This window comes from Rhamphochromis sp. 'chilingali', assembly GCF_963969265.1.
Source record: "Rhamphochromis sp. 'chilingali' genome assembly, chromosome: 2".
In the NCBI taxonomy this organism is placed as follows: domain Eukaryota; kingdom Metazoa; phylum Chordata; class Actinopteri; order Cichliformes; family Cichlidae; genus Rhamphochromis; species Rhamphochromis sp. 'chilingali'.
The window spans coordinates 49,708,791-49,732,856 of NC_137930.1; the positions used below are offsets into that span (position 1 = coordinate 49,708,791).

The window sequence follows — 24,066 nt, forward strand, 5'->3', positions numbered from 1 at the left end:
ACAGCAAAAAGGTCCTGGTAAAGTCCAGTCTGGGGCTTTTCTGTGTGGAGTTTGCATGTTTTCCCCGTTTTTCCTGCTTGGGTTCTTTCTGCACGCTCGGACTTCATCCCACAGTCCAGAAACATGCATGAGGTTCAGTTAGTTGGTAAACCTAAATTGTGAATAGGTGTGAATGTGAGAGTGAATGGTTGTCTGTCTCTTGTGTTGGCCCCATGACAGATAGGCAACCTCTCCAGGGTGTACTCCACCACTCACCTTGTGAAGCTGGGATACCCCCCCCCCCCCCCCCCCCTTGCACACCTGAATTGGATAAGCAGAAGAAAATGGATGGATGGATGTATCACAAGAGCCACTGGTCACACTGATCATGTGTGAACTCTGCTGAATCACATTTTCCATCTGAGTAACAGTTCATAGGGTTTTGGATTTTGATTCAGTAACAACATCAGTGACTTCATTTTACTTAAGCTTGACTCAAACAGTCCATAATAATACAGAAATAACCTGTTTCAGTTCCCACTGCTTCTGCCCCTTGCCTTTCTGAGTCTTGTAGGACCATTTTGGGTTAGAAAACAGATCAGCTCCCTGTAGGATGGACTGAGGTAGTAGAGAAAGTTTGCCACCTAATGGAGAAATTGAAATACTGCTTTTCTGAATCATTCTCTCCCTCCCACAGATGATTATTTTTTGTTGTGTTTTTGCTTCTGCCTTTCTGCCTCATCCTACTCTTTGTTACCAGTGTTGCATGAATAAATCTAAATGCACAACTAACTGAATTAAGTTGAATGTATTCTTTTCTCTCCTGTTGTGTTTTTCAGGTCTGAGGTCCTCCACGTTTGAATTGTTTCAATCATTATTCATCTACAGATACTCACTGTAGTTTGGAGCTTCATGGAGGGATTTCCTGTCCACTGACCTAAAGGGCTGACCTTCTGGACCCGCAGCCATGTCGGCCTGCAGCACCTTCACAGAGCACGTGTGGAAACCAGGCGAGTGCAAGAACTGCTTTAAACCAAAGAGTTTGCACTGTCTAGCTCAGAGTAGTGGAGGGAAGCCTCCTTCTGAGCAAAGACCTCAAACATCCCAGCAACAGAACCTTCCAGCTGCTGGTGCCAGAGCCAATCCTAACCATACCACCACCAACTCCCAGCGGACTGGCAGTGGATCTGCTCGGTCAGGACACTTCCGTCCACCTGTGGCCAAGAAGCCAACCATCGCTGTTAAGCCCACTATGATGCTGCCCTGCTCCTCTGCAGGACTTGATTCAGATGGCAATCTCCAGCAACCACCAAAGGTAATAGAGCAGGGGAAAACATCAGCCTTCACAGTCTGGAATCGCAATGGACTGAACCGCAAAAGACCTGGTGGGCCCAGCAACAACAATGAAGGAGAGGATGACAATGATGAGATTGAGGGTTATGGACCACTTAGCCCAAGGACACCTAGTGGAAATAACAACAACAGTGGATTGACAGATGTACTTAAAGAGATTGCTGGGTTGGGCCCTGGTTCTAGTCCCACGCAACTTTCTGGCTCAAAGGACTTGTTTTGGGGTCGGATCAGTAGTTCATACCGACGATCCTTAGAAAGAGGCATACCAGCTTCAAGCTGTCTGGCTATGGGAAGTAGTAGTGGTGGTGGTGGTGGAGTTGGGAGCACTGCTCAAAAACGGGTATCCCTGAGCGATAGTACCAAGATCATCAGCACAGAAGGTGGTCGCTTTTGTTATCCGGACTTTACAAGTGAAAGTGAAGATGAGGAGGATGAAGATGAAGATGATGAGGAAGACACTGAAAGGGATGATGATGAAGAGCATGAGAGCTGGGATGAAAGCGATGAAGAGTTGGTAGCCATGGAAATCCGTATGCGAGGACAACCACGATTTGCTAATTTCCGTGCTGCCACATTGTCTCCCGTTCCCTTTGCTGCGGGGAAAAAGTGGAATACTGTGCCGCTTCGCAACCGCTCACTACAGCGAATTTGTGCGGTGGACTATGATGATAGCTATGATGAGATCTTAAATGGCTATCCTTCTGTGGATTCCAATGGAGGGCTGATTTCCTACGGACCTCACGATATGCTAGGCAGCGGCTTCCTGTCAAATTCTGAGTCTGCCACTTCTCCTGAATCATCGTCATCAATACCGGAGGATTCTCGAACAACATCCAGCAGTGGTAGCAGCGCTAACTGTGTCCTTCGAAATGGCTTGCATTCTCCCACATTTTGTAAGCCACCTATCACCTGCACTTCTCCTCCTAAGAAGGAATCTGTCAACAGGGCACTGAGTCCACTAAAGGTAGCTGAAACACACAAGGCTGTCCTGGCTATCAGATTAGAGGATCAGGATGGCAGAGAAGGGATGCCAATGCCCCAAGCGCTTCCTGGTCAGCCAGTCACTATAAGTTTTAGTCCCACAGAAGAGCAAGCTAAACCATACCGTGTAGTAAATTTGGAAAAGTCATTGATCTGTAAGCCTTACACTGTAGTAGATGTCTCAGCATCCATGGCCAATAAAGATGAACAGATTCCAGATTCTCAAAAACCCAAAAACCAATCGATGCCTTCAAGCCCTACGACATCTAGTAGCACTCCTTCAGCCCAGGCCGTAGCTCCAATGTCCCCAATATCTGTGTCTTCTCCTGTGATGCCAACATCACCTACTTCTTTTGCTCTGTCAGGTTCATCCCAAAAGAAGATTAGCAGCATACGTTACCAAGAAGTGTGGACATCAAGCACAAGCCCTCGCCAAAAAATACCTAAAATAGATTCAGGGGTTGGGAATAATCCTGTCCCTGCCCTGACCACTCAGCACTGCAGCCACAAGTCAGCTCCCACTTCTCCCATTGCTGGGCTATCTTCTTCTCGAACTGTACCTGTGAAATCCCCCAATTTATCAGAGATCAAATTTAACAGTTTCAATAATGCAGGCATGCCTCCTTTTCCCATTATTATCCGAGATGAGCCTGCTTATGCCCGCAGTGCCAAGAATGCTGTCAAGGTACCTATTGTTATTAATCCAAGTGCATATGATAACCTAGCTGTGTATAAGAGCTTTCTGGGACTCAGTGGGGAGCTACCACAGACAAAAGGGATGGGTAATAGGGTAGCCAGCCATACTTATGAAGAGATTGGATCCTCTGAGAGTGTCCAGTCCGCCTCAACAGAGAAAACTCTCTCTGGTAGAGGAACATCAGAGCGAGCCTCCTTTGAAGAGACAAAGGTTCCACTTGAAGCAGTGTCAAAAGCACCAAATCTACAACCTAGAACCACTACAGACTCTTGCACTGTGACAAGCACTGTAATGGGCTCGACAAGTGGGGCATTCTCACCCACTATATCAACAAATTCTCCCGCCAATCCTGCCATTACTGCAAATGCAAATGTACCTGCAGCCAGCACTACTGCCAGTATTGTTACACACACTTATAAGACAGGTGGAGATGCTGCTTGCAATAAAGATGATAATACAAGCTTAGCTTTATCTTCTGGGACAGCTGTAAGCCATAGGGAGGAAGCCAGTGCTGTGCTTTCACAGATTGTGGCCTCCATCCAGCCTCCTCAATCTCCTCCGGAGTCCCCATCAGCACAAACCAAATCTTTTAATTCCGAGGAGCTATATGCCCTCCCACCTGATGCCATTAAGGAGACCCTTCTTCGGCCCAAGTCTCTCTTTTCCCCAACTGATGGCTGTCTTTCCAAGTCAAAGAAAGACACACCCTCAAAAGTTTTGTCTAAGTCTCAGAGTGCCTCTGCTGCTGCCCCACTCTCAAGCCCCCAGCCTGAGCCCACTGCCCCCTTCCCTCCTCCAAGATCTACATCCTCTCCTTATCATGCTTCTAACATACTCCAGAGACATTTTGGAAACTGGACCAAGAGCTCTGCCTCCAGTTCACCAGTGCGACCTGGCGAAGGTGAAGCGAGTCCTGGAGGGGAAGGGAGACGTAGTTTAGCAGAAAGCTCCAAACCTAAACGCTGGATCTCCTTCAAGAGCTTTTTTCGTAGGCGGAAAGACGAGGATGAGCAGAGGGAGAAGCTGGAGAGAGAGAAGGAGAAGGGCAAGCTTGTCGGGCTTGATGGAACTGTCATTCACATGCTTCCACCACCACCAGCTCAAAATCAGCACTGGTTCACTGAGGCAAAAGCAGAAGATCCCACCCAGAAACCAACCATTATCTTCACCTATAAACCAGACACTGGCAGTAGCCACGGCAATGAAGGAGAACTACGGGTAGAGGAGTGCAGAGAAACTACAATACTGAAACCTGACGGAAACAAAGATCCTAGGCCTTTGAGTCCAGGCAAAACAACATCCTCACCCAAGGCTGGAGGAGAAAATTGCAAGGATTTAAGGTATTTTAAAATTTTTGTTTAGTCTTCTGAAACCAGCAAATGCCCTAAAAAATGCAGTTATTTAATTGTAGTTTCGGTTTTCAATAAGAATACTGTCAGAACATGAAACATGTTCATGTTCAAACATGTTCATAAAATCTCACCACTAGATTTTAGTAGGTTTGCAGATTGCAGTGTTGAGTTCTATTGTCTTACCCCTCTCAATTCAGCTGCATAATCCTAGCTACGGAGCGTGCTGACAAACAGCTTTAAAACTTTGTCAAATGAGCCCGATACATGTCGATATGAGTCAGTGAAGCTCACTTCTGACCGATGACAGCAATACTGAGGTGAGTTGTGATGAATATCCTGACCCTTTCTGTCAGTCAGATCAGCTGTTTTTGCTGCTGTTAGGCACAGTTAGCTGCTGTTAGCCAGTGTTAATGAAACTTTCCTTGAAGTGGATCTGACATTGTTAGACCTTTACACATAGCAAATAATTGCATTTTCACATTGTATGAGAGTTTAAACTGTCGGAGGGAATGTGAATTTTTTTAGGACACTCAAGCCTAAAATTAGCTTGGATAATGTTAGCTTATAACATGCTGTCGTTGTTTAGCTGGCTTGTTGTCAGCTGTCTGGAAACGGGATGATCACATGTCACATTAAGTAACTGTGACAATATCAGGAATAAATAATCATGTTTATCGACAAGGATGATGTTTTATTCAGATGCTGGTGGTGTTGTCACTTCCCTTCATGTTTTCACTTCTTTCACGAAGGAGACCCCTTCTCCGATGATAAACCATATGTGTGATCCTTCATGCAGACAGAAATAACAATTTGCCTGCAAGCTCTCTACTCCTCCACCTTTAGCTTACTACCTATGTGGCTGATCTCTAACTACATACATAAAACGCAATTAGGCAAAACAACAATGTCCATCTAGGCTACTGTATTTGAAATAGCAGGTCAACATGACATTTTCCCCTCCTGTGTGTTTTTAATGGATTCATTTATAAGTTTATGAGAATGCATCAGTTTGTTGGAGGATGTAATTACAACTAATCACTGTATATTTATGAGTGCAATATCCTTTTCTTGTACTAAATAACCTAAAAAAAAAACTACTAATTGTACCTTTTTAACTTTCAGCTAAACTAAACCTTGAGTTGAATTGTGTTGCAAACAACTGCTATAAAATATGTGATCATTTCAAAACCAAAAACTAATACAGTTGTGGTGTACAGTATATTCTTTACTTAAAGTACAAAAACAGAAATAATACCAGCATTGTGGGGGTTATGACAGAATGTGGGGTTTTTTAATATAGGATAACAATATAGGATAAATTGTTCCACTAAAAAACAAACAGATTTCAACCCTTGGGACATATTAAAAGCAAAATTAATATTTTTTACCCAATTAGTTGTAGATGTCCATTTTTGTGTAAGACTCAGAGTAGAACTAGTAAGAATCTATCACTCATGTTCACACATGTTTTTCCTCTGTTACCTCCAGCGAATTAATGAATGATTTTGCAGTGCTATGCCAGTATTACCATTACCTACACAGGTTTCCTTCATTGTACTCATGGGAGCCAGCTTAATATGAACATGCTCAGCCTTTATCAGCTGCTGCTTCAAGTGTCATAGTTGCTACTCTCCCCGTCATACATATCAGTCATCACAGATTTGAGAGGTATTTGATCTCAATCGGGCATGTCTACTTTCCTACTTACCCAGCCCACTGTGGTGTGATCTCTTCTGTAATATCCTCTATTACCTGCACAGCAGGCTTTGCGCACAGTGCATTCTTTAAGAGTAGCCCTCCGTTTCCTGCAAGTCGTTCAATAACACATTTATTAAATCCAACTTTAGACTGAGTTTTCCCTGCAGCTAGTCAAAGCTGCGGCTGTATCAAAGCTTCAACCACATTCATATGCACTCTTTCACACTAATTAGCCCTCGCAGTGTAGGTGCGGTGTTCTTGTATTCTAATTTCACAATTTTTCTTTGACCTGCCATTAGTATATCTTGAGGCACTTTTCCTGCAGTGTGACTAATGGTGCTGAAAAATGATAACCCAGATATTATCAGATGCATCGTATGTTCTGCACTAAACTGTGAGCTTGTTTGTGACTCAGAATTGAAGCATTGTATAATTTTACATTTAATGTAGGGATGGTAAATAGTCAAATCAGCTAAATGTGGCTTGGACTTTGGAGATATTAAAAAGCAATTATGTCAAAGTTTCATATTTCTTTACTATTTGTTGACAGATAGAAAATGAAAATGCTTTTGAGCTTGAAGTTCACCAGCTACAGTGATTTGTCTATGATTGGTTTTTCTTTCTTTTTTTCAACCTATCAAACACCATATATTAGAAAATATTTTATAAAAATGTTTTGTAATATATTAGAAAATACTCTTGAATTGATTTGAATGACCTCCTTGCTTCCCAAGGTTGCTTTCTTCTGTGTTTAAATACTGAATAAAAAAAGCACATTAAAATTATTTTGCATAATTGGACCTGCTACCATAGGGTCCATAGGGCTCTATGGTGGCTGAGATAGGGTCCAGAGAATGGATGGATAATTGGATTGGACCTTTTACTGGAGACTTACTGACAACAGCACCGTTCCCTCTCCTGTTTCATGTACTGTAACCCACAGCTACCCACATTATTAGGAATAACTTTCCATAAGTGTTACTGAAGATGCATCACATCTAGACACAGTTTATATCTTTTTCTCACCTTATCTCTCGCCTCCTGCTTAGTCCCTTTATATCTGTGCCACCCTCATATTGTCCATGTCCTGTTTTGTTTTTCTTTTCCTCCAAGAAAAGAAAATGTTTTCCCACCATTCTTTTCTCTGTTTAGTGTAGTTTTTCACTCCTCTTCTATGCTTTCCTTTCAAAAATCTTCTCTTTCGAGCCCGAAGCACTGTGAACTCCTAAATATTTCACTCCTCCATCTTGTCAAAAGCTCAGCCCCATTCTGTCTCTTTTCTTTCTGCTGCTCAAGCTCCTATCTCTCGCCTAACCTTATAACAACATGTGCAAGAATCAAATGTGCACTGCTTCTGATAATATTATTGCACGTCTGCTGAGTGCTTTACAGCAGTGGGCTATATTGGGGTGTGCTCTATATACCCACTGAGAGCACCCAGTACATGTTGCCAATACCTACTAGTAATTAGTCCAAGCAAAGCTTGCACAGAGCACAAAGGATTACTCAAATGAAGTGAGAAGGCTTTCCATTCCTGCTCCCTACAATGAGTGTCCAGATAATAAGTCCAGAAATCCAGACGATATGCTTATTATTACAGTACAGTGCAAAGGTTTTGAGCTATCCCCATTTCTTTATATTTTGGTAGGAAAATGGAAAATAACTGCAGTGTTTTATTGAAACGGTCATGGCAATACAGTATATAAGGCAAAAATAATTCTAACAAGTTTGAAAGTCAGTATTTGGTCTGATCACCTCAATTCTTTAACACAGCCAGAACTCCCTTTGGCAAGCTTTCTCGTAATTTCCTGAAGTACTTCTCAGGATTAGTTCTCCAGGGTTCTTGACGGGCATCCCAATGCTCTTTCTTTGGTGTTGGCTAGTGTTGTTCCTTTCTACATCAAGATGATCCCACACTGCTTTAATAATAGAATAGCAATATTGCTATTCTTAGTTAGTGTATTGTCTGTCTCTGTTAATGTTTGTTTATAATGGAGCACTGTAACGAAAACTAATTTCCTCTAGGGATCAATAAAGTATTCTGATTCTGATTAATTGGTTCTCGGCTAAGTTGTGTGTAAACACAACACAACCTAGGTCAGCATTTAATGGTTCAATAAACATGAGTAACAAGAAATGAGAAAATACAGACAATGTCCAAAGAAAACCTTTAAAATGCCTTCAGAAATCCTGGATAGCTTTTGCTCAAGACCACTTTTAAAATTACAAGAAAGTCTTGCTGCTTGTAAGCAAGCAAATAAAGAAATAAATGGTGGCAAAAGCCTTTTGCGCAGCACTACAAATATTCTTAATTTATTGTAAGAATAACCAAGGTTTTTCCCCATTTCTTGCAATGCCTATCCAAATTATTAAGCAATGATTTAAAATACTTATTTAAGTGGTGTAATGCACACACCTTGTAAAACACACTCGTATACCCTCGACTCAGAGTTCCTGTAAAAGCATCTGTGTTAAGCTAGCATGATATAAATCCTAACACTAACTAGCCTAACCTTCAGAAGCTTCTCACCTTTGGTCTAACCGTTCTTCACACCTGACATTGATAAGCAGTTGTTTGGGACCTTGCTGTTAAGTTGTCAATTAGTAACTAAACTACTACATTTCTTCACTTGGCGTGTTGGTGGTAGGGTGCTGTGTTTTTCAAGGAAAAAGCAGCTAAATATTTGTCCCTAGCACCTGAGATTACTTTCATGTTGTGAAAATGTGTAAAACAAATAAATAAAAAATGTGTCACCCTGTTTTAGTGACGGATAATAAAAGGATGGGAAGTATTCATAAAGATCCCAGTTCAATTATATTGTTTAAATGATTGCTTCTGCAGGGTAATAGATTTAAGTCTTGTATACAGACACCCAACACCAAATTTAATGTTTGGTTTTAAAAACAGCAACCTTTGCGACTAATCACTTACTAATTACTTACCTAGAAACACAAGACCCATTTGACAGAAAAGGTGTAACATGTTTTTGTAGTCTTCTTTTAAACCTATACAACACATACACAAACAAACTCACATATTATGAACCAGTTCCAGAGTTCATTTTAACAGCTTTCATATTGCTTGGCAGATGAGGGGTTAAGCCTGGAAGGGTTTTGAATCAGTTTTATTGGTGAACAGTGGGTGTGCTCTTCAGCTTTGGCAAACACACATTACCTTAGACAGGTAACAGCGTTCAAAGAGGAAGCAGCAGGAGAGAGAACGAGGAAAGAACACATGCAGAAAAAGACTTTCTTTATTCTTCTCAACAGCGCGGTTGCTGTACCTAGAATGTGATTCCATCTACACGTTTGTGTTCAGGGTTTCTAGATGGGAAGTTGTGTGAGCCAGTACAGCGGGTAAGAACTTTAAACTCTCTTCTGCCGCACACCTTTGTAACCTACGACCAGCCTGGTCATTTGAAGTCACATTGAACAGCGGGAAGAGAGGTTTGAATTTAATTTGATTTGCATTTTGGATGAGGCGTTATTCTTCTCTCGCAGCAGAGGAGTGAAAATGCACCCAGGCAGTTTTGCGATGTCTAAACAAGTCAGGTCCTGACCGCTGGAACATGTAGCAGCCATAAAGGTATTTGTATCAAGGCCTCTCAAAGTTTACCCTGGATGTTTTGTTCATACGGGATTTTGAAGTGGAGATTGGGCTCTTTGTGATTTAGTGCTCTTTTGAGCAGCATTATAGCTAGTTGTTAGCTAATAGTAGACCGGATCTGAGTAAAATCAGTGTCAGCTTTGTGCAAAGCAAAAAACGGGGAAGAATAAGAATACGCTGGCGTGTACAGGCAGAACAGAAGATCTTTTGCCTCGACAATGTTCTATAAGCTGTCTTGGCTTACTCAGTTTTCAGGGTGCAGTTTTGATTGCTTCATCTTTTCACAGTTTACTTACTTTTTGATTCCTTGTTAGCCGACAACATTGTGTTATGTTTTTATTTTAACTGTCAGCCGCTGGTAAGTGCAGAAGTAATCCACGATAGTACCTTGGGAACTATCGATCAACTCTTAAAAGAGACATGGACGGTTTATAGCCTTAAGAGACAGCTGAGACAGATCATAAATGTGTCACGTCTGATGTTTTCCTCAACACAGCGCTCCAGGGTGGAGACAGAAACGCGAGCCGCTAGGTGTTGTCTTGATGACTCTTTTCTTTCATGTAACGGTCAGATATTGCAATAGTTTCCCAAATGAACAATGAGTCTGCACCAAAACACAAGGGGAATGGCAATTAGAAAGAAACAGATTAACGTCCAGTGCATTTGGCTGTAGCGAGATGCAAGATAACACAGCATGCCATTCTGTTAGGAAATCATGTAATAGTTTAATTCCTTTCCCCCCCTCAAAATATCAAATATTTTTAATGTTAAGACGATAAACAAGGTGGTTGACCTTGGACTGCCATGGAAATTTTGTTTTATATGTTTTTTTAGACCTAAAATGTAATTGATCAGCCCGGTGAAAAGCGTGTCAGACTTTGCTTCACTCATTTCCTTTTTTTGTTCTTCTTACCCATTTCATGAAAGCATTTAACTTTTACAATTATTACTGTCTTCTTTGAAATGAAACCTTTGCTTTTATCTTGATTTTTTTTTTTTTACATTTGTTAAATATAAAACTACTTGGTGTGGTTTTGTGTAATTTAAAGCTAATTTATTATTCCTGCCACACATGGGCCTTAAGTCATGCTATACTTTGCACACACAAAGAATATGAGTAACTGTGAGCAGCTGTGAGTAAGTGGCTGGCTAGTTGTTGACAGAATAATTTCAACTTGTTCTCTTGAAGTTTGTTTTAGTTTCAGGAAAAAGTGTCCTACAGTGTATCAAGCAGCTCAAATATCTTGATGAGCTTTGTCCCATGAGCTGTACTTTAGGGACTTTTGCTCATGATCACACAAATCATTAGTCATGCCAGTGTGCAATCAACATTACAGTTAAAGGAAATGACACATCTGATTTAGCATAATACAAACATTACTGCCAGCCGGTCCCACCCGTGACATTGCCTGCGGCTGTGAAAACAAGTGTGAACTTTTCATGACCTTTAAAGTTTTTTTTAAATAGTCTTTGACAATGAATCTTTTTCATGCATTACATTTAAACTCAAGATAAAATTTGACATATATCCCCACCACCATAATATCTAAAATGCAAAGCACTGTACAAGCCCTGTTCTCTGCATGGTTATTGCAGTTGTTCTCCTACTGCTTTTGACAGGGGCACGAAAAAGTGTCATAAACTTCCTGTTTGGGTTGGTTGCTGATCTACTTTATAGATATAGCTGACGTACTGATTTTGGCTGTAGTGAAACTAATTATTTCAGTGTCCACTACTACCCCCCACCCCCCCACCCCCCGCACTTAAAAAAAAGCCGTTATTCCTCTTCCTCTCTTGTAAAGTAATAAATACGATGATAGTATGTCAAGCAGCTGTAAATATTTGACACTGTAATTTCCAATCAGAGGAAGGAAAACTATTGCTACTCATTAATCTATTAATTGGTTAGTACTAAAAGTCCTTTTCACTCTAGAGTTCATGAAGCTTTAAATAAAACATTTTAATTCATTCAAATGGTTTCTGGTTTCTGTCTGCTATGCCAGAAAAGGCAATACTGTCCGTAGTACCCAGTACTGTGTTGTTATTTACACATAGACGGCACATTGCCTGTACAACTTGCATCTTTGTCAACAACATGCACTAGGGTGCTTCCAAATATGCTTTGGTGAGTGGAGTTATCACAGTTATTACACAGTATGGGTGAATTTCAGATGTGGCCCAGAATTCTCACACCCGCAATTCAATGGGGTTAGCACATGATGAAGTCATTGTCTGGTGTTGTAATGAAGACTATTACATAGTGTGAAAGCACACAGCAACACACCATTACAAGGAAAGCTGTTGTGCTCAAAGATACAGTCATTTCTTTTGAATGAATAAAACAAAATGTTGTGCCAAGAAATATACTTTGATTAGTGTGTAAATAAGCCTTCCAACAAATCCATACATTGTTATAAACTTAAAATGAATCCATTAAAAGTACAAGTGTGATAGATGGACATCGTTGTTAAACCTGATCGTGTTTTGTGTACGTGGCAAGAGCCCAGCCACTTCCCCAGTAAGGATTACAAGTGAATTTTCATTTACAAATCGCAAAAAGCATTTGAACAGGTGCATTTTTATCATCTCTTTCTCATTATGTCACCACTTTCTCTTCTTCCTCCCTCAAGCTTCATATGCTTCAGTCCGAGTACTACGATGTTAGATCCACTTCAAAGACAGTAACACAGTTTCACTAACAGCAGCAGGAACAGCTGTGATTACTGACAGAAAAGTTCAGGATATCCTCAGCAGCTCACCTCAGTATCACTGAAGTGAGCTTCACTGACTCATCCACTCACATCTGAATTTTACAGCCTCCTTGAGAGTAAATAGATGAGGATACATATTGACAGCAGAGGTAAACAGCAACCTGACAGCCTATACTCACTGGAGATGAACGGCACTCAGAGTTGTTTTTCCTGTAACAGAAAAACAAAATATAACAAAAATATATAACAAAACTCAGTCGACTGCAAACTGCAATCTACTGACATTTAGTGGTGAGAGTTCGCACACCGTATCTTTAAAGTTCTTGAGCTTGAGCGTTACCTTTTTTTGCAATTCTTTAGTCTTACCTTTTTTACCTTTTACCATAACTCTTTGTGGAATTTGCATGTTTTTCCTGTGCCTGCGTGAGTTTCCTTCTGTTTCCTTCGACAGGTTAATTGGTGTTAAATAACCTGTAAGTGTTGATGTGAGAGTGCGTACTTGTCTCTCCCTGTGTGCCTGATGAACCAAAGGCCTGTCCAGGGTATAACTCGCTTCTAGCTCCATGTCAGCTGGGATATGTTCCAGAAAGTTTTTTTTTTTTTTTTAATTGAAGGATGGATTCATTAGCGTATTTTTCAACACATTCGAATGTTACAGTCCTAGTGAAGACATGTTTAAAGAAAAAAAGCTAAAAAAAAAATTTTTTTATAATAATAATAATAAAAAAGGTTAATAATGGCATTTATATCTGCGAAATATTCTGATCTCACCTCCTTAAACACCTCAAATCAGAGCCACCTACTGATGAATGGTTCTTCAAAACATGTCATCATACTGTGCTGTGACTTGCTTTGCCTTTTTCTTACACCTTCCCTCAGGCGCCGTATGTGTAGTTGCATATAAAACGCATCAAGCTTCAAAAGCCTCCCACTGACAGCTGCACTGGCTCCAATTTATCTCTTGCTGAGGAAGATGAAGTGTGCTGATAGAGTGAGGCACATACTGATATCAGAGATGGAAAAAAAGACTGACCAGATAAAACCAATGTCGTATGTGTTTTTGTTTATATCCTGAGATGTTAGATACAGTTTCATAGACGGAATGAATGACAGATTAAAGTCCCTATCATAAGCAACTCATTCATCATTCTGCAGCACTAGTGTCTTTCCAATATGAGCCTTCTATTATTATATTGCTTCTTTTATGAGTTGTTTTGCTGATATTTCTTTGAAGAGCAAAAGCTTGTCATGAAAAGATTAATAAAAGTCGAGGCAGTCTGGCAACAGGATCAGATCAGCCGCCACACCCATCAACATATTGATGTCTCAACCCTTTAGTACTCAGTAGGAGTTAATATAGTCATGCTATCAGTACTCTGTAATACAGCTTTATTAGTGCAGCCAATATCTCGCCTGATTTAAGCTATTTTCTGATATATTGTTGGTGTATTGATATAATTATTTGTAACTGTCGATAAATAAAAATGTAAAAAGTAAAGAGGGAGAAACGCCCTTCAGCCAGTGTTAATGTTGCTTTGCTCGTCCTGCAGAGGGCGCTCTGTAGCTTCCCTGTTGGCAACATGTGTGTTCAGAACACCCCAAACACAACCAGCTGATTCAAACAGAGTGATCCTCCACTTGTTGTGACAGTAAAACTAATTTTAAGATTTTTTTTGTTTTAAACTTCATCATCGTATTTATTCTGGTATTTTTATAACACAGAGTTATAACTGAGTACACCTCCATCTCAGGACTTTGGGCTCCATTTTGATCCGCTGTTACAGCATAATGTGAAAGAACCAGAGTGCGCCATGAGCTCACACAAAAGCACTTACAGACTTACAAGGTTAAAACAATACCAGCTACTCTGTCGAGTCTGGCAATGGAAGCACTGGGAAAAAATACTGTCAGCAAGTGCAGTCACGTGTAGGCAGACCAGTAGATGAAGAAACTAAATGAACCATGCCTCTCTCTGTCATGTGCAGCCAGGTACCAGTCGGTGCCAGCGCCAGGGATCGGGAGCTGCCCAGCGCCACCTCCTTGCCTGCCAAAGTGAATCTGGGGCTGGTGCTTGGGGAGGCCGCGGAGGGCCATGCCAACCAGGTTGCTAGTACAGCCGCGGCCAGTGAGGGCAGCGCCAGCCTGGGAGAGCCTGAGGACGACGGGATTCACTCTCATTATTCTCACTCTCCTGCCTCCAGCCAGTGCAGTGCCACCTACAGCAATCTGGGTAAGAGTGAAATATGAAAGATGGATAGAGAAGGATTTTTGTTTTGTTTTTTTAAACTCATGTTTATATTAGTGCTGGAGAAACCTGAAATTTAAGATGATGCCTTCTGTGGTGCGTAGGCTTAGTCAGGATGATTGAATTGTCTACATAAGTAGGTTTTGACTGTGTGTGACAGATTTTTCTGCCTGATGTCTTAAGACGCATCCATCTATTGCATTCTTCAACTGATTTTTATTCTGGATTTGTCACATCACAATGCTCACAAAAACTGAAGATAACGTAATGAGGAAAGCTAATCTGCAAATAAAATATGGATTATACACCAAAATTATTGAATTCAACATTGTTTGCACTAATTAGTATATAAAAAAAAATACAAAAACAGGAAAGTATGACATGTCAGTGTATAAGACCCTCCTTTGCTGTCGCTGTAAGCTTGCCAAACCGGTGAACTTGTGTTTTTTGGCAGTTCTTTTACTCCTGAGTGGCTGATTTTACTTTCTTCCTGTATCAGCACACTTTCTCATGTGACAGGGCATAATTTATTCTCTGCAAAAACAGCTGGAGCCCGAAATCTCGACACATCTTTTCACACACAGCCTGCAGCTCGGTGCCTAAAATAACATATTACAAAAAAAATGTTTGTTTTTTTCCGTTGGAGGTGGGAGAATCTTTGCCCTGGGGTTATTGATCCTACTCATGAAGCTGGTTCAGTTCCTGATGGTGATCAAAACTGAGAACCCTAGGGACCTGCATAAATCCCATTTTAATCACAATCCTCCTCTTTGTTTTCTTTTCTCATATCCTGTGTCTCTGTCTTGAAACTATATCATGACTGACTGATAAGATTGTAATAGGGCTACCTGCCTTGCTGCTTTCACACAGTATAAGAGCATAGACTACATGGCTAACCACAGTACTGTTAATAGGATAAATATTGTGGGGAGTTTTTATGTTTTCTTTTTTAAATCACATGTCTTGTAGCCAAGAAACGGCATAAAAATATCTCTGGATATTTTTTTCTCTGAAAATTGTCCCATTTCCTAGAAACAGCAGGACATCGGTAAACAATTGGGAGGCACAAGAACAAATTCTTTGAGGCCTTGATGTTCTTTTCACAGAAAAAAAATTCAGCCAGCACATTGCAGATTTGCTCCCTGATACTTAAAAAAAATAAAGTTATTCTGCATGAACAAGACAACATACATTCACTTAGGTACTCCTTTCTAGTACTGTTTTGAACTTTTACCTCCAGAACTGCTTTAATTCTTGGTAGCATAGATTCCATTTTTAAATCCATATTGACTTGAAGCATCACACAGTTGCTGCAGACTGCCTGTGGACGCCACAGTGTAATGAACTCACTGTGATATTCAAGATAGCAGTTTGAGATTTGTGCCATGGAGCATTATCCTGCTGGAAGAAGCCATCAGAGGATGGGCACACTGTGGGCATAAACCCTTTAATGCCCGAACCATGAAATAAGTGCCAGAAAATGTAAAAAAAAAAATTGAAATGTTAAAAGTATAGTATAAGTTTAAATAAAAGTATAAGTTTATCATAAAAGAAAAGAATATTAAATACAATTTTTTTATTTTTTTATTTTGACATATTAGATACTCACACTCTGTGCATCAGAAATGGTCGTTCTTGATCAGCACCAGCAATTCTCAGGTTGGCTGTGTCATTTAAACGATGCTGTTGGTATTAAGGACCCCAAAATCTTCCAAGGAAAAATATCCCCCAGCCTGAGCTATTGTATCAGTGGTTCAGACTGAATCCCTGCTTTCAAGCTGTAATGTTTCAGAATTTTGACCATCTGAATGCTGCAGTAGAAATTCAGACCATGCAACACTTTTCGTGTGTGGTCTTCTGCTGCTGTAGATTCAGAGATGCTCTTCTGTGTAGCTTGGTTGTAACAAGCAGCTGTTTGAGTTAATTTTGCCTTCCTGTCACCTCGAAGCAGCCTGGCCATTCTTCTGTGACCTCAGAAGGTTCTCTGTGAACCACAGAGATGCTTGTGTGGGAAAATCCCACGACATCAACCATCTTTGAGGTTCTCAGGACTGTTTGCTCCATTCTGTTGCTTAGTTTAAACTTCACCAGGTCATCTTGACCCTGTCTGCATGCCTAAATGTACTGAGTTGCTGCTATGTGATTGGCTGATATCTGTGTTAACAGGAAGTTGAATAGGTTCTTTGTCCATCACATTCCTGTAACTCCATGATAATAAAGTGTCTTGCTGATGGACAGGTTTCATTTCAACTTTGCTAGCTGCTCCGCTTTACAAGTTTTCTCTCACTTTGACAATAAGCACATACAGCCCAGCTTCTATAACAGAGAGGTAGGCACAGCTGTCGAGTACTGTCGGGGCACTTAACACACGAAGCTCTCTGTGTGGGAAACGGATCTCTCCGTGATCAAGTGGCATGTGAGAGAACAAGAACAAGAAATAGAAACACAAAGCGAAAGGGTTAGAGAGTGTGGGTTTGCAGAGCAGCTGTGCAACTGAGGTGCCTCGCTGCGTCGTCGCACATGTGGACGTGTGATGTTTAAGAGAATTAAACTATACAGCTTCCTGTTTAAGGATTCAGCAGTGACAAAATATTTGTGTTGCTCTGGCACTGTTGTACTAATTAGGCCTTTTTTTCCCTCTCTTTTCAGAAGGCATGTGCAAACTGGGAATGCAGCATTTGCACGGGTTTGTTTGTGAAGCTTGAAATGCACACGGGCCCTGTGGATGGGTTGTGTTAAAAGCTCCCTGGATGATGCACGCAGCGAGCTGCCTGCAGCCTAATTTAACTTTGCTGCATACTGCTAATGAGGGGCTAGATAGAAGTTTGTGTATCCGTGTTGTCAAACATCGCACAGAACAGCGTGTCGTTTCTGTTTGGGAGGAGGAGGTGTGTGGCCTTCCACACACTGAGACACACACAAACAAGTGTTGACCTAAGACACACAGCCGCTCAGTGTAACGCCTGCTTTGAGTTTCCTGTTTTTCCTGCTGTTACCGTAGCATCGCTTTGCTTTTCACTACTGTGGGCTACATTTGCTGTTCACACGTTTCTTTTTTTTGTGAGGAATCAGGTTCACTTTTTAAATGAAAGTGTCTCTCTCTTGCGTGCTCTCGCTCTCTCACTCACTCACTGTCATGTAGTATAGTCTCGCTCGGGTTTTAATCAGAGCATCAGGCGGTAGGAGGCAGAGTGCTCGCTGCCTTTAAGTGAGAAATCTCCATTATTGGTGGGAGCGCTGAGCCTGTCTGTTGGCACCGGCGACTCCTCACAGACTCTCAGGGATGGAAGCAAAGAACAGCGTTTTATTCTGCCTCTGGGCGCTGCTGCTGCTGCTGCTGCTGTAACTGCACCACGTTTCTCTAAAAACTTTGAGGCGTTAGTGGAATTGAGGTAAGCTTGTTTCCCTCGTTTTCCTCAGTGTTTATCTCTGTCATATATTTATTTTTCTCTGTTCATCAGCCCCCTCACCTATTTATTTATTTATTTATTATTTTGAAATTCTCCCCCCACCCCAACCGCCACTTCTACCACCTCTAACCGCCTACTCCACCGCTCTCACTCCATTCCACCCCCCCGGTCCTCTTTATTCTACTTTATTCTACCCACCTCCTCCATCCATCGCTTGCCTCTTGTTAACGTGTCAGAGTTAGTTCGGAGGCAGCTGAGCAGCAATCGCTCTGCTATGGCAACAAGTTCCCTCAACCAGTCAGAATTCATCAAACCAGTTGATGAATGCTGTTCCCTGGAAATTTGACTGCACGGCTCTGACATGATATTTTAAGAACAACGGTTGGATCAGTCGCTGCATTTGTGAGTTTTCACATTATATTACAAATATTAACTGTTAGCTTTATGTGCTCTAATTTGCGTGTATATATTTATCACTTGTTGAGCTGTTTTCAGACTGATTGTTGACAGTGTGATGTGATGCAGCAGAGACTCTGAACTGACATCTGCTGGTACTCGGATTTGGACTGAGAGCAGTAACAGAGCAGTTGGCTCAGACACATCAGGTTCTTCATGTTGCTGTAAAAGAAGTTTAGTTTAACAGCAGTGGACTTTAAATGATTAAAAATCAACTTTGTAGTCATGTTTGTGCACAGCTTTTTTCTGTTCCCCCTTTTTTTCAAATTGTGGTTTTGCTTCAAGCATGCTGTTGAGCACCGTCACAGGCCTTGGTTTAATTGAATTGCAATGCACAAATAACTATTTACCCTGTTCCTTTACAGTAGGTGTACGACATTCTGGGATTTAGAGTTGCTACTTTGCTAATAGCTGCAAACATTAACTGTGTCATAAATAACAGTGTGTTCTTTATTGTTTTTATGTAGTTTTAAAGATTTATTTGCTTAATCATACACATGCAAAAAAAAAAAAAATCCCAGTCTTATGTAATTGAGTTAAGTCACAGCCACACTGCAATAAAAGATCCCTACGACTGGAAGTGGGAGACGGCTGCTTTCTTGGATGGATTACTGCAGATTGGTGGAGGAACACATTTAATATATTCGTTCCACGGAGGATTACCAAGACTCATTTACTTCATCCTGACTGCTCTATCTTAAGGCTTTTCCTGCATTCTTAGGATGATGTCAGCATGACTTGCACATGAGGTGTCGCCCATACTTTTTAACGATGTATAATCAGTAGTATTTGTGCTGCACAAAGAGGAATGATTTGTTCACGAACATGCATTTGCCTCAAGAACGGTCAAAGTAATTTGGTAGAAGGAGGTGACTTTGAAAGACATGAACTCAGATCTCCCTGGTGAGTTAAAGCCGCGACGTTGAGTTATCTGTAACCCTACATGCACACTTTGTTAGAAAAACCAGGGAGCTTTGTTCCCATCATGCAAACAGCACGACCCCTGCCGCCTTTTCCTTTTATCACACTTGCCTCTGACCCGTGTGCCTCGGTGGTCATTAACCCCACAGAACGTTGAGGGAATCCAATCAGTCTCCCAACCTTCTGGATTCTTCCTTCCACCATCCAAGCAAAAAAATAAGGTCACATCAAGCCACTTCTAAATTTGCTCTCCATGCTGCGTCTTTAAGCCTCACTACAGAACAGGACTGCAGATTGAGTCAGGCAGCTGGATGGTTATAGAAACAGCTTGTGGCCTCAGGGCCACCAGCTCTATCACGTGCTGTCGTACACATCATCATGTCATCCTTTTGTCCTCAAGAGACGCAACAAGCTAGTGGTTCTCTGGAAACGCCAGAGAGCAAAGGGCAAGCCCTAGCTGTAAGGGTGTGTCGTTGTTTTTGTGGCGAGGGATTTTTCGTTAGTTTTATCGAATTGCAGCTTTTGTGTCGTTTTATTTTTTTCATGTATCCTTTACTGATATCTGGGTCTTTAAGTTGTTTTTTTCCCATGGCAAAGATTCCCCACCTCCCTTCCAAACCAAAACAACTTGAGAGCGATGTTTCTGTTGGTGTCTTAACTGATCAGAGTGTGGAGTTAAAAAAACAACAACACAGAAATGGTGTTGACAAACTATCGAATGTATTTGGATGAGTATTTAAAGGTATACATATACGTGAAATATTGAATCTGTGCAAATGCTTTCATTGACTGATTAGATTTTGGTTATAAAATTTCTGTCTGCAGGTTATTTAAGGTAATAACTGTGCTGTCAAATCATTGTTGTGGAGTTAACGGGCTAATTTTTTCATATAAAGTCTGTTGTATACTAACATTAGATTATTGTGTGAATTTAATTCAAGGAAATTGAAGGAGCTGTTCTTCCTGCTTATTGAACTGGATATCATTACGCCCTCCGTTCAATATGAAGGGTCCCAACAGTCTTTTAGTTTCACTGGATCTTTTTTATGCAGTATGAATGTTTTCTGTTTTCTTTCCTTCAGGTAAATCTCGAGCCAGCATGATTCCACTTAAACAGCCAAGAAACATGAAAGCATCCAATGACACACTAGCCTCCATCGAAATCGAAGGCCTCGCTGAGCAGCCAGCCCCTAAAGCTACACCACCGCCATTACCCAAAAAAGCAGTTCCTCGTTCCAGTACTGAACCCATCCTGGGAGGCAAAGAGCCAGTGGGAGGCCTCAGGCCTCGAGCTGAAGCTAAACCGGGGGGCACCAACCTTAGTGTAGCCAACCCTCTTTATGACTTGGACTCCACCTGGGAAACAGCTAGTCAGAGCTCCTCTCTGAGCTCCGAACCACATCGAGGCCACGACCATGAGAGCGGTGACTCCTTAGAGAGGTCATCAGCTGCCACAGCTACCAACAAGGCCCGCATGACCAATAGCGTGTCCTCTCTGGTCCCTCAGCCTTCACCTGCTGCAGCCAGCGCAACCCCCGGCAAAGAGAAGAGAGTCTACCCAAGTTCAGAATCCCTGGCTGGAAGGGGTCGGACAGCGGGTCGCGGAGCTGCCGGAGGCGGCGCAGCCTCCAAACCCCAGAGACCTGCTCTTTACAGGGGGTTGGACAGCTGGGATGAGGTGGTGGGGAGGATCCGCGGGCTCCACACAGACACTCTACGGAAACTGGCAGCAAAATGCGAGGACCGTTTCATGGCTGGCCAGAAAGATCATTTGAGGTTTGGCACTGAAAGCTGGTCCCACTTCAGGCTGACCACTGGGAAACCCTGCTGTGAGGCGGGGGACGCCGTTTACTACACTGCATCTTATGCCAAGGACCCACTGGTCAATTATGCCATCAAGGTGAGATTCTTTCTTTTAGTTTGGTGTTAAATGAATACAGCTTCTTTTGTGTTACATATTCTGTTGAATATTTAAACCCTAAAACCTCGAAAGAACCTTAAACACTGACTTGTAGGAAAGAAGAGAAAAACAAGGTTTGTCCTATTTTACAGTCAAAGCTGTTTCCCCCCCCCCCAAAAGAAGTGATGTTTTCTGATCTCAGTAAAATATTTCAGCATCTCTTTGTTCAGCTTGTTCTTAGTTTTCTCTTAATTAGTGTGTTTATTTGTTGTGGGGGATTGGTTTGAATTCTTGCTACATCAAAAGTATTGTAGATATCTTTCTCTGGTAGCTGCTGTCTTTGCAGTAGATTCATAAAATCCTTGTGCTTATGCTGACGAATCTCCTCCCCTCTTTTCTTGAAGTGCTGTGAAATATTGGCACTTAAACTTTGATCCCTTAGGGCATGACCTTGTGCAATAAAAACGAGCGTTGTTGTGTTTGTTTGTTTGTTTTCTTCGCCTCTGTGCGATTGTGCGAGAGGAGCAGCTTTGTCTTCAGTGTGTATGGAGATGCATGTGGTGGTTTGAGGGCACAGCTTGCCGAAAGAGTTCTGACGCTAAACACAAAGCAGATATGGATGAAGGTTAAATTATTCACAGGATATGAAACACTGTGCGCCACACCACTTCAAAGCCTTGCCTTCGTATTAGCAGCAGGCTTAAGAGAGACTCTTGTTTTTTTTAAAGACGCTCATCTATAAATAAGGCAACCAGAAGCAGTAGAAACAAGCCCCAACTTCCCAATTAAACCTTCCCCAACTCTGTCTGAATGCAGCCCAGCTATGCCCCTGCCTTCCTTTAACCCTTTATGTGCAGATGACGCATCTGAACTTTCATATTTTACTTCTGTGCTAATTACTCACTTTAGCTCTCCAAAGAATTCAGTGAGCACCTCACTGTGCTTTAAAGCTCTAGCGTATCACTGAAGAGTCGACATTAAGGAGACAAGAGGTGGTAATAAAAGCAGTGAGTTTCTACTAATTTGCAGGATTGTGTTACAACCAGAAACACGAGTACGGTGTCAGAGTTTTGAAAATCTGCAGATGTCTTCAAAGAAAGTGAAGTAGGCAGGTCTAGTCATCGTGAGCCATCATGCTCAAACAAACATCAAGTGAAGCTGCACATTCCTGAACAATTACAGGGTGCGTCTGAAAGGAGTGCACTGATGCGGTTATTCATGCTGTATGAGAGTTTAATCAAATCTACATAAATCACAACAAACACTTTAAACTTTTAATAGAAGTAATAAAGTGAAATGACTGAGGTTGTCGTTGTGTTATAAAAACATGTTCAGGTTTTAATTCATAATCCATGTCTTGATTTATATCAAGGGTGACTCAGTTGCTAAGTACTATAATTATTAGCTACTTTGCAGCTATATACAGTTAATAAAAGGCTGTAATATTTTTACATATTCTTTATCAAGATGGAAAACTTTTCAAGTTCTATCTTACAGCAACGTTAGAGTGTTACTATTTGGCCACTTTGAAAAATCAGCATCTCGTCTTTACATGTAGATTTTTATTGTTTTTACTGTTTAAAACATACATTGAAAGTGCCACAGGAAACACAAACAAAGAACTTATGTCACAATCACAGGGGGATGATGAAATTTGCATAATATATAGGAGGAAAATGAAAACAATTGGGATTTATAGTATATATTTTTAAAGATATTAATATATATATATGTTAATCGCTGTATGTCTGGCGGTGTTCATACAAAGTCTCATCCAGGTTTGCCCTCCCGTATATACATATATATCCATACATACACTACAATCAGATTCTACAATAGTAAACAACAAATGTTAGACACCTGCCAGAGGTTTCTCATTACAGCATCTTTACAACTCACTGTTTAGTCTTATGCATTACAGCAAACTCACTTGTCCTCACAACATCTTTGAGTCATTTTGTATTTTGGGGACATTTATTAAATTTCTGAGAGTAATTTCTGCAAACGTTGCACATCAGTGAAGACAAACAGGTTAAATTTGATCATTATTAATGAAACCACACTATTCATTTTCAAGGGGACAGAATGTTGTTCAACCCCAGACATCTAATACATCATGCTTCCTGCACAGACTGATTCTGTCTCTGACTCGGCTTCACCTCTCACTGTGCTGTGATCAAAGATTAAGAATGAGAGCTATGGAGGCTGTAACTGCTTTAGGAGACAGAGACACACTCTCAGTGCTGTCTGTAACAGCCTCAGCTCGGCTTTCTGCCCTTTCAGCTGTGTATCATTAGCTGCATTGTTTGAGAGAAACCGAGCAGGACAGAGAGTTTCGAAAGAAACAGAAAATGTTTTTGAGTTCTCCACTGAAATGTTCTGTGTTTTCTCCTGGTGTTGCAGAAGGTCGCTGTTTGTTTGGAGGTCGCCCACAGCAGCCAAAAGGCCAATTCTGCTGCCAGTAGACCCCGTTTTATTTCATTGAGATGAATCTAATTTAGTTACCAGCGACCATATGAAAACACAGTATATAGGAATTACAGGAAGATGGGCAAAAGGTCAGGTATTGACGGATTTACTTTAAAAATAAATCCCAGTAAAACCATTGTTTATGATCATATTGTGAACAGATCTCATGAAAAGACTGAAACCAACCAAGTGTTTGTTCTTAAAATATACAACCCTGTCCCCGCCTGTGACAGGTTTCATGTTTAAAACCTCGAAGTTATTTCCTAAAGCAGCTAAGCATCTTGTTT

General features: G+C 41.3%; 1 protein-coding gene across 1 annotated transcript in view; it reads left to right on the top strand.

Annotated features, from left to right (window-relative positions):
* Positions 1–24,066, top strand: part of peak1 (pseudopodium-enriched atypical kinase 1) — a 102,337-nt gene that overhangs the window by 73,287 nt on the left and 4,984 nt on the right. Inside the window, exons 4-6 of the mRNA XM_080876279.1 lie at positions 819–4,350; positions 14,364–14,608; positions 20,493–21,310. Coding sequence (XP_080732405.1) covers positions 947–4,350; positions 14,364–14,608; positions 20,493–21,310 — 4,467 coding nt within the window. The 5' untranslated portion in view covers positions 819–946. The remainder of the gene's footprint in view (positions 1–818; positions 4,351–14,363; positions 14,609–20,492; positions 21,311–24,066) is intronic.